Source organism: Aptenodytes patagonicus, chromosome 29 (genome assembly GCF_965638725.1).
Source record: "Aptenodytes patagonicus chromosome 29, bAptPat1.pri.cur, whole genome shotgun sequence".
Taxonomy (NCBI): Eukaryota; Metazoa; Chordata; class Aves; order Sphenisciformes; family Spheniscidae; genus Aptenodytes; species Aptenodytes patagonicus.
This window is the reverse complement of record NC_134977.1, coordinates 2,114,900-2,130,156: the sequence shown is the minus strand read 5'-3', so window position 1 is coordinate 2,130,156 and position 15,257 is coordinate 2,114,900. Positions and strand designations below refer to the sequence as shown.

General features: G+C 69.2%; 1 protein-coding gene across 1 annotated transcript; it reads left to right on the top strand.

Moving 5' to 3' along the window:
- Positions 1-1,057: 1,057 nt before the first annotated feature.
- On the top strand, positions 1,058-8,073 carry LOC143171662 (cytochrome c oxidase subunit 6B1-like). Its single transcript, XM_076360703.1, is given in 5 exon segments — positions 1,058-1,163; positions 3,230-3,358; positions 3,452-3,526; positions 3,529-3,551; positions 7,803-8,073. Coding segments are annotated over 4 exon segments (258 nt in total). The 5' UTR covers positions 1,058-1,163; positions 3,230-3,252; the 3' UTR covers positions 7,857-8,073.
- Positions 8,074-15,257: the final 7,184 nt, after the last annotated feature.

The following is a 15,257-nucleotide window of genomic DNA, read 5'->3' as shown; positions in this document are numbered from 1 at the left end:
GGGGGCATTTGGGGACATTTAGGGGGTCCTGGGGGGCATTTGGGGGGTATTTGGGACATTCTGGGGGTCCTGGGGGGCATTTGGGGACATTTAGGGGGTCCCGGGGGGCATTTGGGGGGTATTGGGGACATTCTGGGGATCCTGGGGGGCATTTGGGGGGTATTTGGGGACATTCTGGGGGTCCTGGGGGCATTTGGGGACATTTAGGGGGTCCTGGGGGGCATTTGGGGATATTCTGGGGGTCCTGGGGGGCATTTGGAGACATTTAGGGGGTCCTGGGGGGCATTTGGGGGGTATTTGGGACATTCTGGGGGTCCTGGGGGGCATTTGGGGACATTTAGGGGGTCCTGGGGGGCATTTGGGGGGTATTTGGGGACATTCTGGGGATCCTGGGGGGCATTTGGGGGGTATTTGGGGACATTCTGGGGGTCCTGGGGGGCATTTGGGACATTTGGGGGTCCTGAGGGGCATTTGGGGGGTATTTGGGGACATTTAGGGGGTCCTGGAGGGCATTTGGGGACATTTAGGGGGTCCTGGGGGGCATTTAGGGACATTTAGGGGGTCCCGGGGGGCATTTGGGGGGTATTTGGGGACATTCTGGGGGTCCCGGGGATGTATTTGGGGGTTCTGGGGGGGATTTGGGGACATTTTGGGGGGCCCTGGGGCGTATCCGGGGACATTTTGGGGGTGCCGGGTGGATGTTTTGGGGCAAGAACTGGGTATTTGGGGGGGCTGAGGGGGACTTGGGGGCACGAGGAGGCTGTTAATGCAAGTTTGGGGTCCTGGGGGTATTTTGGGGCCGTTTCGGGGCGTTTTGGGGGCCGTTTCGGGGTATTTTGGGCCATTTCGGGGTATTTTGGGGCAGTTCCCGATAGGGTCGGGCTCCTCCCGCCGCCATTTCCCCCCCCCCCCCCCCCCCCCCCCCCCCCCGCTGGCGACGCTCAGTCCTCCCATCTCCTCTCCATGGCCGCCGCAGTCCTCCGAGCGTCGGCCCCCGCCTCCGCCGCTCTATCGGCCGCGTCTCCACGGCTCCTCCCCTTCGGCGTCCCCGGGGGAGAGCGCGTCACTTCCGGCGGCGCGCTGCGGCTTCCGCTGCGTCTCGTTGGTTCCGGCGGGAGGGCGGCGGAGGTGAAAGTCACTTTGAGGGGAGTCGGCGGCAGCTGGTGAGGGGGGGGGAACTGGGGGGTACTGGGAGCACTGGGAGGGGGCTGGGGGGTGCTGGGAGCACTGGGAGGGGGCTGGGGGTTACTGGGGGCACTGGGAGGGGGCTGGGGGTGCTGGGGGCACTGGGAGGGGGCTGGGGGGTGCTGGGGGCACTGGGAGGGGGCTGGGGGGTTACTGGGGGCACTGGGAGGGGGCTGGGGGGTTACTGGGGGCACTGGGAGGGGGCTGGGGGGTGCTGGGGGCACTGGGAGGGGGCTGGGGGGTTACTGGGAGCACTGGGAGGGGGCTGGGGGAGCACTGGGAGGGGCTGGGGGTTACTGGGGGCACTGGGAGGGGGCTGGGGGGTACTGGGAGCACTGGGAGGGGGCTGGGGGGTGCTGGGGGCACTGGGAGGGGGCTGGGGGGTGCTGGGAGCACTGGGAGGGGGCTGGGGGTTACTGGGGGCACTGGGAGGGGGCTGGGGGGTTAATGGGGGCACTGGGAGGGCTCTGGGGGGTTACTGGGAGCACTGGGAGGGGGCTGGGGGTTACTGGGGGCACTGGGAGGGGGCTGGGGGGTTAATGGGGGCACTGGGAGGGCTCTGGGGGGTTACTGGGAGCACTGGGAGGGGGCTGGGGGGTGCTGGGGGCACTGGGAGGGGGCTGGGGGGTTACTGGGGGCACTGGGAGGGGGCTGGGGGGTTACTGGGGGCACTGGGAGGGGGCTGGGGGGTGCTGGGAGCACTGGGAGGGGGCTGGGGGTTACTGGGGGCACTGGGAGGGGGCTGGGGGTGCTGGGGGCACTGGGAGGGGGCTGGGGGGTTACTGGGAGCACTGGGAGGGGGGCTGGGGGAGCACTGGGAGGGGCTGGGGGTTACTGGGGGCACTGGGAGGGGGCTGGGGGGTACTGGGAGCACTGGGAGGGGGCTGGGGGGTTACTGGGGGCACTGGGAGGGGGCTGGGGGGTGCTGGGGGCACTGGGAGGGGGCTGGGGGTTACTGGGGGCACTGGGAGGGGCCTGGGGGTTACTGGGAGCACTGGGAGGGGGCTGGGGGGTGCTGGGAGCACTGGGAGGGGGCTGGGGGGTTACTGGGGGCACTGGGAGGGGGCTGGGGGGTTACTGGGGGCACTGGGAGGGGGCTGGGGGGTGCTGGGGGCACTGGGAGGGGCCTGGGGGGTTACTGGGGGGCACTGGGAGGGGGCTGGGATTACTGGGAGCACTGGGAGGGGGCTGGGGGGTTACTGGGAGCACTGGGAGGGGGCTGGGGGGTGCTGGGGGCACTGGGAGGGGGCTGGGGGGTTGCTGGGGGCACTGGGAGGGGGCTGGGGGGTGCTGGGAGCACTGGGAGGGGGCTGGGGGGTGCTGGGGGCACTGGGAGGGGGCTGGGGGGTGCTGGGGGCACTGGGAGGGGGCTAGGGGGTTACTGGGAGGGGGCTGGGGTGTTACTGGGAGGGGGCTGGGGGGTTACTGGGAACACTGGGAGGGGGCTGGGGGGTGCTGAGGGGGCTGGGGGGTGCTGGGGGCACTGGGAGGGGGCTGGGGGGTTACTGGGAGCACTGGGAGGGCTCTGGGGGGTTACTGGGAGGGGGCTGGGGGGTTACTGGGAGGGGGCTGGGGGGTTACTGGGAGCACTGGGAGGGCTCTGGGGGTTACTGGGAGGGGGCTGGGGGGTTACTGGGAGCACTGGGAGGGTACTGGGGGGTTACTGGGAGCACTGGGAGGGGGCTGGGGGTTACTGGGAGGGCTCTGGGGGGTTACTGGGAGCACTGGGAGGGGGCTGGGGGGTTACTGGGAGGGCTCTGGGGGGTTACTGGGAGCACTGGGAGGGGGCTGGGGGGTTACTGGGGAGCACTGGGAGGGTACTGGGGGGTTACTGGGAGCACTGGGAGGGCATTTGGGGGGGGTTATCGGGGACCGTGAGAGGGCACTGCGGGGGGGGGAGGGGGTATGTGTTACTGGGAGCGCTGGGAGCCTCCTCCCAACCCCCCCCCCGGATTGCCCCGCCCCCCTCATTACCGGGAGGGGTTAATTACCCCCCGGGGGGGGGGGCGGGGTTAATTAGCGCGGGGGGGGGGCGGGGGTGAAGGGCCCCCGTTGCTCCCCCCAGCCATGGCGGAGGAGATCAAGGCCAAGCTGGAGCGCTACAAGACGGCGCCGTTCGACAGCCGCTTCCCCAACCAGAACCAGACCAGGAACTGCTGGCAGAACTACCTGGGTACCGTCCCCTCCCGTCCCCTCGCGTCCCCTCCCCTTGTCCCACGTCCCCGTGTCCCCATGTCCTGTCACCCCCCCCCCCCTTCCCCGGCAGACTTCCACCGCTGCGAGAAGGCGATGGCGGCCAAGGGAGCGGACGCCGGCCCCTGCCAGTGGTACTACCGCGTCTACAGTCCCTCTGTCCCACCGCCTGGGTGAGTGTCACCTCCCCCCGGCCCCACGGCGTCCTCGGTCCCTCTCGGGTGCCCCCAGGGTGGCCCCACGGCGTCCCCGTGGTCCTTGGGTCCCTCTCGGGTTCCCCCACGGCATCCCCGTGGTCCTTGGGTCCCTCTCGGGTCCCCCACGACGTCCCCGTGGTCCTTGGGTCCTTCTCGGGTGCCCCAGGGTGGCCCCACGTCGTCCCCGTGGTCCTTGGGTCTCTCTCGGGTGCCCCAGGGTGGCCCCATGGTCCTTGGGTCCCTCTCAGCTGCCCCAGGGTGGTCCCATGGCGTCCCCGTGGTCCTTGGGTCCTTCTCGGGTGCCCCAGGGTGGCCCCACGGCATCCCCGTGGTCCTTGGGTCCCTCTCAGCTGCCCCAGGGTGGCCCCATGATGTCCCCATGGTCCTTGGGTCCCTCTCGGGTCCCCCACAGCGTCCCCGTGGTCCTTGGGTCCCTCTCAGCTGCCCCAGGGTGGCCCCATGGCGTCCCCGTGGTCCTTGGGTCCCTCTCGGGTGCCCCAGGGTGGCCCCACGGCGTCCCCGTGGTCCTTGGGTCCCTCTCGGGTCCCCCACAGCGTCCCCGTGGTCCTTGGGTCCCTCTCAGCTGCCCCAGGGTGACCCCATGATGTCCCCGTGGTCCTTGGGTCCCTCTCGGGTCCCCCACGGCGTCCCCGTGGTCCTTGGGTCCTTCTCGGGTGCCCCAGGGTGGCCCCACGTCGTCCCCGTGGTCCTTGGGTCCCTCTCGGGTGCCCCAGGGTGGCCCCATGGTCCTTGGGTCCCTCTCAGCTGCCCCAGGGTGGCCCCATGGCGTCCCCGTGGTCCTTGGGTCCCTCTCGGGTGCCCCAGGGTGGCCCCACGGCGTCCCCGTGGTCCTTGGGTCCCTCTCAGCTGCCCCAGGGTGACCCCATGATGTCCCCATGGTCCTTGGGTCCCTCTCGGGTCCCCCACGGTGTCCCCGTGGTCCTTGGGTCCCTCTCGGGTGCCCCAGGGTGGCCCCACGGCATCCCCGTGGTCCTTGGGTCCCTCTCAGCTGCCCCAGGGTGACCCCATGATGTCCCCATGGTCCTTGGGTCCCTCTCGGGTCCCCCACAGCGTCCCCGTGGTCCTTGGGTCCCTCTCGGGTGCCCCAGGGTGGCCCCATGGCATCCCCGTGGTCTTGGGTCCCTCTCAGCTGCCCCAGGGTGGCCCCATGGCGTCCCCGTGGTCCTTGGGTCCCTCTCAGCTGCCCCAGGGTGACCCCATGATGTCCCCGTGGTCCTTGGGTCCCTCTCGGGTGCCCCAGGGTGGCCCCACGGCGTCCCTGTGGTCCTTGGGTCCCTCTCAGCTGCCCCAGGGTGGCCCCATGGCGTCCCCGTGGTCCTTGGGTCCCTCTCAGCTGCCCCAGGGTGACCCCATGATGTCCCCGTGGTCCTTGGGTCCCTCTCGGGTGCCCCACGGCGTCCCCGTGGTCCTTGGGTCCCTCTCGGGTGCCCCAGGGTGGCCCCACGGCATCCCCGTGGTCCTTGGGTCCCTCTCAGGTGCCCCAGGGTGGCCCCACGGCATCCCCGTGGTCCTTGGGTCCCTCTCAGCTGCCCCAGGGTGACCCCATGATGTCCCCCGTGGTCCTTGGGTCCCTCTCGGGTCCCCCACAGCGTCCCCGTGGTCCTTGGGTCCCTCTCAGCTGCCCCAGGGTGGCCCCATGGCGTCCCGTGGTCCTTGGGTCCCTCTCGGGTGCCCCAGGGTGGCCCCACGGCGTCCCCGTGGTCCTTGGGTCCCTCTCGGGTCCCCCACGGCGTCCCCATGGTCCTTGGGTCCCTCTCAGCTGCCCCAGGGTGACCCCATGATGTCCCCGTGGTCCTTGGGTCCCTCTCGGGTCCCCCACGGCGTCCCCGTGGTCTTGGGTCCCTCTCGGGTCCCCCACAGCGTCCCCGTGGTCCTTGGGTCCCTCTCGGGTGCCCCAGGGTGGCCCCACGGCGTCCCCGTGGTCCTTGGGTCCCTCTCGGGTCCCCCACGGTGTCCCCATGGTCCTTGGGTCCCTCTCAGCTGCCCCAGGGTGACCCCATGATGTCCCCGTGGTCCTTGGGTCCCTCTCGGGTGCCCCACGGCGTCCCCGTGGTCCTTGGGTCCCTCTCGGGTGCCCCAGGGTGGCCCCACGGCATCCCCGTGGTCCTTGGGTCCCTCTCAGCTGCCCCAGGGTGACCCCATGATGTCCCCGTGGTCCTTGGGTCCCTCTCGGGTCCCCCACAGCGTCCCCGTGGTCCTTGGGTCCCTCTCAGCTGCCCCAGGGTGGCCCCATGGCGTCCCCGTGGTCCTTGGGTCCCTCTCGGGTGCCCCAGGGTGGCCCCACGGCGTCCCCGTGGTCCTTGGGTCCCTCTCGGGTCCCCCACGGCGTCCCCATGGTCCTTGGGTCCCTCTCAGCTGCCCCAGGGTGACCCCACGGCGTCCCCGTGGTCCTTGGGTCCCTCTCGGGTCCCCCACGGCGTCCCCGTGGTCCTTGGGTCCCTCTCGGGTCCCCCACAGCGTCCCCGTGGTCCTTGGGTCCCTCTCGGGTGCCCCAGGGTGGCCCCACGGCGTCCCCGTGGTCCTTGGGTCCCTCTCGGGTCCCCCACAGCGTCCCCGTGGTCCTTGGGTCCTTCTCGGGTGCCCCAGGGTGGCCCCACGTCGTCCCCGTGGTCCTTGGGTCCCTCTCGGGTGCCCCAGGGTGGCCCCATGGTCTTGGGTCCCTCTCGGGCCCCCCACAGCGTCCCCGTGGTCCTTGGGTCCCTCTCGGGTGCCCCAGGGTGGCCCCATGGTCCTTGGGTCCCTCTCAGCTGCCCCAGGGTGACCCCATGATGTCCCCATGGTCCTTGGGTCCCTCTCGGGTGCCCCAGGGTGGCCCCATGATGTCCCCGTGGTCCTTGGGTCCCTCTCGGGTCCCCCACAGCGTCCCCGTGGTCCTTGGGTCCCTCTCGGGTGCCCCAGGGTGGCCCCACGGCGTCCCCGTGGTCCTTGGGTCCCTCTTGGGTGCCCTCAGGGTGGCCCCACGGCGTCCCCGTGGTCCTTGGGTCCCTCTCGGGTGCCCCAGGGTGGCCCCATGATGTCCCCATGGTCCTTGGGTCCCTCTCGGGTCCCCCACGGCGTCCCCGTGGTCCTTGGGTCCCTCTCGGGTCCCCCACGGCGTCCCCGTGGTCCTTGGGTCCCTCCCGGGTCCCCCAGGGTGGCCCCATGATGTCCCCATGGTCCTTGGGTCCCTCTCGGGTCCCCCAGCGTGGCCCCATGATGTCCCCGTGGTCCTTGGGTCCCTCTCGGGTCCCCCACGGCGTCCCTGTGGTCCTTGGGTCCCCCACGATGTCCCCATGGTCCCCACAGTGTCCCCATGGCCCTCAGGGTCCCCACGGTGTCCCTGCAGTCCTTGGGTCCCCCTCGGGGTCCCACGGTGTCACCGTGTCCCCAGTGACATCGCTGTGGTCCCTGTGCCACCCGTGTTGTCACCAAGTCCCCCATGCTGTTGCCATCTGCCCCGTGATGTCACTGTAGTTTTCGTGTCCCCCATGGTGTTGCCATCTACCCCGTGATGTCACCGTAGTTCTTGTGTCCCCCGTGGTGGCACCGTGTCCCCCATGACGTCACTGTGGTCCCCGTGTCCCCCACGCTGTCACCGTGTGTGTCCCCCCCCGGCATTGCTGTGGTCCCCGTGCCACCCGTGGTGGCACCGTGTCCCCATGACGTCACTGTGGTCCCCGTGTCCCCCACGCTGTCACCGTGTGTGTCCCCCCCCGGCATTGCTGCGGTCCCCGTGCCACCCGTGGTGTCACCAAGTCCCCCATGATGTCACTGTGGTCCCCGTGTCCCCCACACTGTCACCGTGTGTCCCCCCCCCTGCATTGCTGCGGTCCCCGTGCCACCCGTGGTGTCACCAAGTCCCCCATGATGTCACTGTGGTCCCCGTGTCCCCCACACTGTCACCGTGTGTGTCCCCCCCTGGCATTGCTGCGGTCCCCGTGCCACCCGTGGTGTCACCAAGTCCCCCATGATGTCACTGTGGTCCCCATGTCCCCCACGCTGTCACCGTATGTGTCCCCCCCGGCATTGCTGCGGTCCCCGTGCCACCCGTGGTGTCACCGAGGTCCCCCGTGGTGTCACCGTGTACCCCGCGATGTCCCCGCGTCCCCCACGGCGCCGCTCGTGACATCACCCTCGTCCCCGTGTCCCCCGTGAACGTCGCCGTGCGCGCCGTGGCGTCCCCGCGAGGTCCCCGCCCCCCTCGCCCTGTCACCGCGTCACCCGCAGGTGACGACGTGGGACGAGTACCGCGAGGAGGGGACCTTCCCCGGCAAGATCTGAGCTTCGCCGGCCCCCCCCCGGGGAGGGGACAGCTGTGTCACCCGGGGTAGGGGGGGGTGGGGGGGGAAGGGGGTGACATGGCCACCACCGGAGGGCGGGGGGGGGGGTGACGCAGCTGTCCCCCACCCCGGGGGGGGGGGGGGACGGGGGACATGGCACCCACCCCACCCCCCACCCCGCTGTCACCTGGGCGGTGGCAATAAAGGGTTGAACTGGTCCCGGGTGTGGTTTTTTTTGGGGGGGGTGGGGGGGGGTGTGTGTCCCCAGGGTGGGGGTGGGGCTCCCGGCCACCTGGGGGGGGTGGGGTGGGGTGGGGGAGGGACAGATGAGAGCCCTCCCCAGAGCTGGAGCCGGAAGGTTTTTATTAATTAAAAGTCGGGGTGGGACGGTCGGGGGGGGGGGGGGGGGGGGGGGGGGGGGGGCCCCTCCCCCACCGGACACCTGGGTGTCGTGTCCCCCCCCCCCCCCCGGGGGTGCTCCTCGGGGACAGAGGCGCTAAGGACCAAGGGGACGCCCCGGAGGGGGGGAGGGCGAGGGGCACCCCCAGGATCTGGCCCAGGGCGTCCCCGGGGGCCAGCAGGCTCTGCCCAGGCCCCGCAGCGGCAGCGCTCCCAGCAGCGGGCCTGGGGGGGGGCAGGGGGGGGGGCTCAGGGTGTCGTCCGTCCCCCGTCCCCCCCCCCCCAAAATCCCCTTCTTCAGCCGTAGCTCCTCTCCCTCCTCTTCCTCCCCCTCCCTCCTCAGGGGTTTCCCCGTTCCCCCCCCGGCAGCGGCTGGATGGGGACCCCGTTGGAGAAGCTCCTCGGTTTGTCCCCTTCGCCGTCCGCCCTTCTCCTGGGGTCCCGTTCACCCCCCCCCCCCCCGCCGTCCGCCCGTCCTTCTTCAGTGGCTCCTTCGTCTCCTCCCCTTCCACCCGCCTCTTCCTCACCCTTCCATCCATCTCCTCCTCGCCCTTCCATCCATCTCCTCGCCCTTCCACCCGCCTCTTCCTCACCCTTCCACCTGCCTCTTCTTCACCCTTCCACCCATCTCCTCCCGCTTCCACCCGTCTCCTCGCTCTTCCACCCGTCTCCTCACCCTTCCACCCGCCTCCTCCTCGCCCTTGCACCCGCCTCCTCCTCGCCCTTCCACCCGCCTCCTCCTCACCCTTCCACCCATCTCCTCCTTGCCCTTCCATCCATCTCCTCCCGCTTCCACCCATCTCCTCCCGCTTCCACCCTCCTCCCTCGCCCTTCCACCCGCCTCCTCCTCCCCCTTCCACCCATCTCCTCGCCCTTCCACCCGCCTCTTCCTCGCCCTTCCATCCATCTCCTCGCCCTTCCACCTGCCTCCTCCTCACCCTTCCACCATCTCCTCCTCGCCCTTCCACCCATCTCCTCCTCGCCCTTCCATCCATCTCCCTCACCCTTCCATCCATCTCCTCACCCTTCCACCCGCCTCTTCCTCGCCCTTCCACCCATCTCCTCCTCGCCCTTCCACCCATCTCCTCGCCCTTCCACCCATCTCCTCCCCCTTCCATCCATCTCCTCCTTGCCCTTCCACCCATCTCCTCGCCCTTCCACCCATCTCCTCGCGCTTCCACCCATCTCCTCGCCCTTCCACCCATCTCCTCGCCCTTCCATTCCTCCTCTATTCATGGTTTCTCCAACCCGGGTCCCCTTCCCCGTCATGTCCCCTCCCCTGGAGTCCTCCCATCCCTTGTCCCCATCGTGTCCCCTCACCCGGAGGTCCTCCCATCCCTTGTCCCCATCATGTCCCCTCACCCGGAGGTCCTCCCATCCCTTGTCCCCGTCGCGTCCCCTCCCCCGGAGGTCCTCCCATCCCTTGTCCCCGTTGCGTCCCCTCCCCTGGAGGTCCTCCCATCCCTTGTCCCCGTCGCGTCCCCTCCCCTGGAGGTCCCTTCCTGTCCCCCCGCCCTGTCCCCATCCTCATGGTGTCCCCCTCACCTGCAGACAGGTCCCGCGGCAGCAGCGTTCGGTGGGGGACACAGGTGTCCCCAGGGCGGCAGCGAGAGTCCTTGGGGCACCACGGGGCTGTAGGTGATACAGGGGTTGGGTGGGGACACGTGACGTGTCGGGGAGGGACTCGGGGCGGGACAGGCCACAGGGGACCTCATGGAGGGGGACGGGTAGGGAGGTCACAGATGCATCGGGGACATCGCGGACAGGTAGGGATGTCACGGAGGGACAGACGCGTAGGGGACACGGCGGCCGCGTAGGGATGTCACTGGTGGACGGAGAGGTGGAGAACGTCATGGAAGGACGTGGAGGGATGTCAGGGTGAAGAGAAACGGAGGGGACGCCACAGAGGGACACGTAGGGAGTTCAGAGAGGGACAGAGAGGGGAGGACGTCGTGGGCACCCGGGGACGTCACGGGTGGACACATAAAGGTCATCATGGGCGCATAGGGACGTCGTGGATGGACAGAGAGACGGAGAAGGTTGTGGAGGCGTGGATAGAAGACACGATGGGACGTGTAGGGATGTCACGGATGGACACCTGGAGGTCGTCCTGGACACGCAGAGCTGTCGTGGATGGACAGTCCCATAGGGGACACCACGGACGGGCACAAGGACGTCGTGGATGGATGGAGAATGTCCCAGAGGGACACATAGGGGGCATGGTGGACACGTAGGGGGCATGGTGGACACGTAGGGATGTCGTGGTTGGTCGGAGGGTTGTAGGACACCACAGGTGGACAGACACAAAGGGGACACCGTGGAGGGACACATAAGGACGTCACGGATGGACAGAGAGGGAGGACGTCGCGGATGATCCACGCAGGGATGTCACAGATGGGGACACACACACACACACACACACAAGGATGGCGCCGCGGGGGGACGCGTAGAGGCATCGTGGATGGACAGACAGGGATGCCACGGATGGACAGAGAGCTGGAGAACGGGGTGGACGGACACGCGGAGGTCATCACGGACACGTAGGGATGTCGTGGATGGACGCGTACACGTAGGTGACGTTACGGATGGACGTCATGGATGGCCGCGTAGGAACCCCACGGCCAACCCCACAAGAACAGCCCCATGTCCCCCTCCCACCCCATGTCCCCCTGGTCCCCAACTCACGGCAGATGGTGGGGGTGCTCCAGGGTCCCACCCGAGCCCCGGCCTGGCGGCAGGCGGCCTCGTAGGCACCCAGGACCTCGCTGAGGACCTCGCTGAAGACCTCTTTGTCCCCAGGGGCCTCGCAGAGCTCCCGCAGGCAGACGTCGAAGAAGATCCCAGGGTGGACCGTGGTGTGACAGTCCCCGAAGGGACCTCGGGGGGCCCGGAGGAGACCGCAGAGCTCGGTGTGGACGAAGGCCCTCTTGGGGGGCTGGCGGCAAGGGGGACACGCGGGGCCGGGGCAGGGACGATGACACGAGGCCGCGGCGGTGGCCTCGTGGAGGTGGTCGTCGGAGGGGTGGCCGTCGAAGTTGCCGCAGAGGCCCGCAGGTGACGTTGCGGTAGCGCGGGGACACGGTGACGGCCACCGCGGCCCCGGGGCCGGCGGCCACGCGGAGGCCGAAGGCGGCGAGGAGGAGGGTGGCGGCACCCTGGGGCGTCACGCACACGGCCCGGCCTGCAGGCAGAAGGGCAGCGGCACCGCGGCACCGTCCACCTGCGGGGGGGGGGGGGAACGACGGGGGGGGGACCTGGTCGGCTGCCCCGCCCGGTCCTCCAGCCTGTTTCCCTTCTAGCCAGCCGTCCGTTTGTCCTCGTCCGTCTGGCCGGCCCGGCCATCCTTTCAACCTTCTCCGTCCGACCTCTTTCATCCATCCCTCCCTCCGTCCAACCTCCTCCATCCCTTCAACCTTCGGTCAGCCAACCAGCTTGCTTCATCCCTCCACCCTTCTTCTCCCTCCACCCACCCGTGCCCTTCTCCACCCGTCGCTCCGGGTCCTTCTTAATCCCTCCACCCACGGTCTTTTCCAGCCGTGCTCTTCGTCCGTCTCCCCGTCCTCTTCTTCATCTAGGCCCGCTTCGCCCCTTCCCTCCGTCCGTGCCCTGCTTCATCCACGCTCTTCTCCGTCCATCCCTCCACCCGTGCCCCTCGCCATCCCTCCGCCCCTGGTCTTCTCCATTTATCCATCCCTCCGTTGCTCTAGCCGTACCCCTCTCTGTCCGTCCCTCCCGCCCTCCATGCTCTCCAATCCATCCATCCATCCATCCATCCATCCATCCATCCATCCATCCATCCATCCATCCATCGTTCTGTCCACGTCCTTCTCCGTTCAGCCAGCCAGCCGCCTTCGCCGTCCATCCGTCCATCCATGCCCTTCTGCACCGTGCTCTTCTCCGTCCGTCCGTCCGTCTATGCCCTTCTCCGCCCACCCAGCCCGGTTTTCTCCATTTATCCACCTCTCTATCAATCTATCCGTGTCCTTCTCCATCCCTCCTTCTCCATCCTTCTCCATCCTTCTCCATCCCTCTCCATCCATCTCCATCCATCCTTCTCCATCCCTCTCCATCCATCCTTCTCCATCCTTCTCCATCCTTCTCCATCCTTCTCCATCCATCCTTCTCCATCCCTCCTTCTCCATCCTTCTCCATCCATCCCTCTCCATCCTCTCCATCCATCCTTCTCCATCCATCCCTCTCCATCCCTCTCCATCCATCCCTCTCCATCCATCCCTCTCCATCCCTCTCCATCCCTCTCCATCCCTCTCCATCCCTCTCCATCCTTCTCCATCCCTCCTTCTCCATCCCTCTCCATCCATCCTTCTCCATCCCTCTCCATCCATCCTTCTCCATCCATCCTTCTCCATCCATCCTTCTCCATCCCTCCTTCTCCATCCTTCTCCATCCCTCTCCATCCCTCTCCCTCCCTCCTTCTCCCTCCCTCCTTCTCCCTCCCTCCTTCTCCCTCCCTCCTTCTCCCTCCCTCCTTCTCCCTCCTTCTCCCTCCTTCTCCCTCCATCCCTCTCCCTCCATCCCTCTCCCTCCATCCCTCTCCCTCCATCCCTCTCCATCCATCCCTCTCCATCCATTCTTCTCCATCCCTCTCCATCCTTCTCCATCCATCCTTCTCCATCCCTCTCCATCCCTCCTTCCATCCTTCTCCAGCCTTCTGCATCCTTCTCCATCCATCCACCCCCCCTTCTCCATCCCCTGCCTTCCTCCCCCCCCCGCCATTGCACCTCCCAACCCCCGTTCACCCCCCCCCACCCCCTTCCCCGCCTCCTCACCTCCACGACGCCGGGGCGCCCTCCCTGCAGCACCCAGCGGTGCTGCTCTACGGTGACGGTGACCCTACGGCTGCCGGTGCCGCCCCGGGGTGGGTTGGTGACGGTGACATCGAAGGCGGGGTGGACACCGGGGGGGGCGCAGCTCCGTGCCACCACGTAGGAGCAGTTGTCCCCCACGGCCACGGCCGCCCCGTCGAAGCTCATATAGTGCTGGGTCCCCACGGCCCGGCAGGTCCCTGGGGTGCCGGGGGCACCTGCCGCTGTCCCCGGCACTGCCGAGCACCCCTGGGTGCCCCTGGCACCGGAGGGGGAGACGCAGCCCTCCCGGCACCCTTGGGTGCAGCCTGGGGTGCAGATGGCGTAGCGGGTGCCTGCCGGGCAGTTGGGTGCTGGAGGGGGGGGGGAGGGAGAGAGGGGGATGTTGGGGGTGGTGTCCCGCCTGGGTCCCCTCCAGGGTGTCTGGGTGTCCCCCCACCCCGGGGTGCCTGGGTCCCCTCCAGGGTGCTTGGGCCCCCCTGGGGTGCTTGCCCCCCCCCCCCCCCCCGGGTGCTCTGTGGGTCCATGTTGTCGTCCCCGCAGGTGTCGGGGTCCCTGGGGTGCTCTATGGGGCTTGTGTCCCGTCCCCCCCCCACCCTGAGACACCTGGGTCCCTGGGGTGCTCTATGGGGCTGGTGTCCCCCACCCTAACCAGACGCCTGGGGCCCTGGGGTGCTCTATGGGGCTGGTGTCCCCCACCCCCGACCGGGATGCCTGGGTCCCTGGGGTGCTCCATGGGGCTGGTGTCCCCCACCCCCGACCGGGATGCCTGGGTCCCTGGGGTGCTCCATGGGGCTGGTGTCCCCCACCCTAACCAGACGCCTGGGGCCCTGGGGTGCTCCATGGGGCTGGTGTCCCCCACCCTAACCAGACGCCTGGGTCCCTGGGGTGCTCCATGGGGCTGGTGTCCCCCACCCTAACCAGACGCCTGGGTCCCTGGGGTGCTCCATGGGGCTGGTGTCCCCCACCCCCGACCGGGATGCCTGGGTCCCTGGGGTGCTCCATGGGGCTGGTGTCCCCCACCCTAACCAGACGCCTGGGTCCCTGGGGTGCTCCATGGGGCTGGTGTCCCCCACCCCCGACCGGGATGCCTGGGTCCCTGGGGTGCTCCATGGGGCTGGTGTCCCCCACCCCCGACCGGGATGCCTGGGTCCCTGGGGTGCTCCATGGGGCTGGTGTCCCCCACCCTAACCAGACGCCTGGGGCCCTGGGGTGCTCCATGGGGCTGGTGTCCTCCACCCTAACCAGACGCCTGGGTTCCTGGGGTGCTCTATGGGGCTGGTGTCCCCCACCCTAACCAGACGCCTGGGGCCCTGGGGTGCTCTATGGGGCTGGTGTCCCCCACCCCCGACCGGGATGCCTGGGTCCCTGGGGTGCTCCATGGGGCTGGTGTCCCCCACCCTAACCAGACGCCTGGGGCCCTGGGGTGCTCCATGGGGCTGGTGTCCTCCACCCTAACCAGACGCCTGGGTTCCTGGGGTGCTCTATGGGGCTGGTGTCCCCCACCCTAACCAGACGCCTGGGTCCCTGGGGTGCTCCATGGGGCTGGTGTCCCCCACCCTAACCAGACGCCTGGGTCCCTGGGGTGCTCTACGGGGGGCTGGTGTCCCCCACCCTAACCAGACGCCTGGGGCCCTGGGGTGCTCTATGGGGGGCTGGTGTCCCCCACCCTAACGAGACGCCTGGGTCCCTGGGGTGCTCTATGGGGCTGTTCTCCCCCGCCCCCGAGCGGGATGCCTGGGTCCCTGGGTGCTGGGTGGGTGACTTACGGCAGAAGCCCTTGGAGCGCCATTCCAGGACCCTCTTCCCGGCCTCCTGGCAGGCGGCGGCGTAGGCAGCGAGGACGCGGCAGACGCCCTCGCGGTGACACCGGTCGGCGACGCAATCCCGGTAGTAGGTTTCAGGGTGAACGGTCCCGTGGCAGAGCCGGAAAGGTCCCTCCTTACTCAGCACCACCCCACACTCTCCCCCACCCTCTGGCTGTCCCTTCCCCAACCCCCCCGCCACCCCGCACCCCAAAACCTCGCCGCACCCCCCGCCCGCCGCTCCCCCCGCCCGCCACCCCTCTGCCGGCGTCACGTCGTTGCGGGGGTCCCCGTCCAAGTCCCCGCAGAGCCCGCAGAGCTGCCCGCCGTAAATGCCCGGCACCCGGACGCTCACCCGGCCGTGGCGCCTGTCGA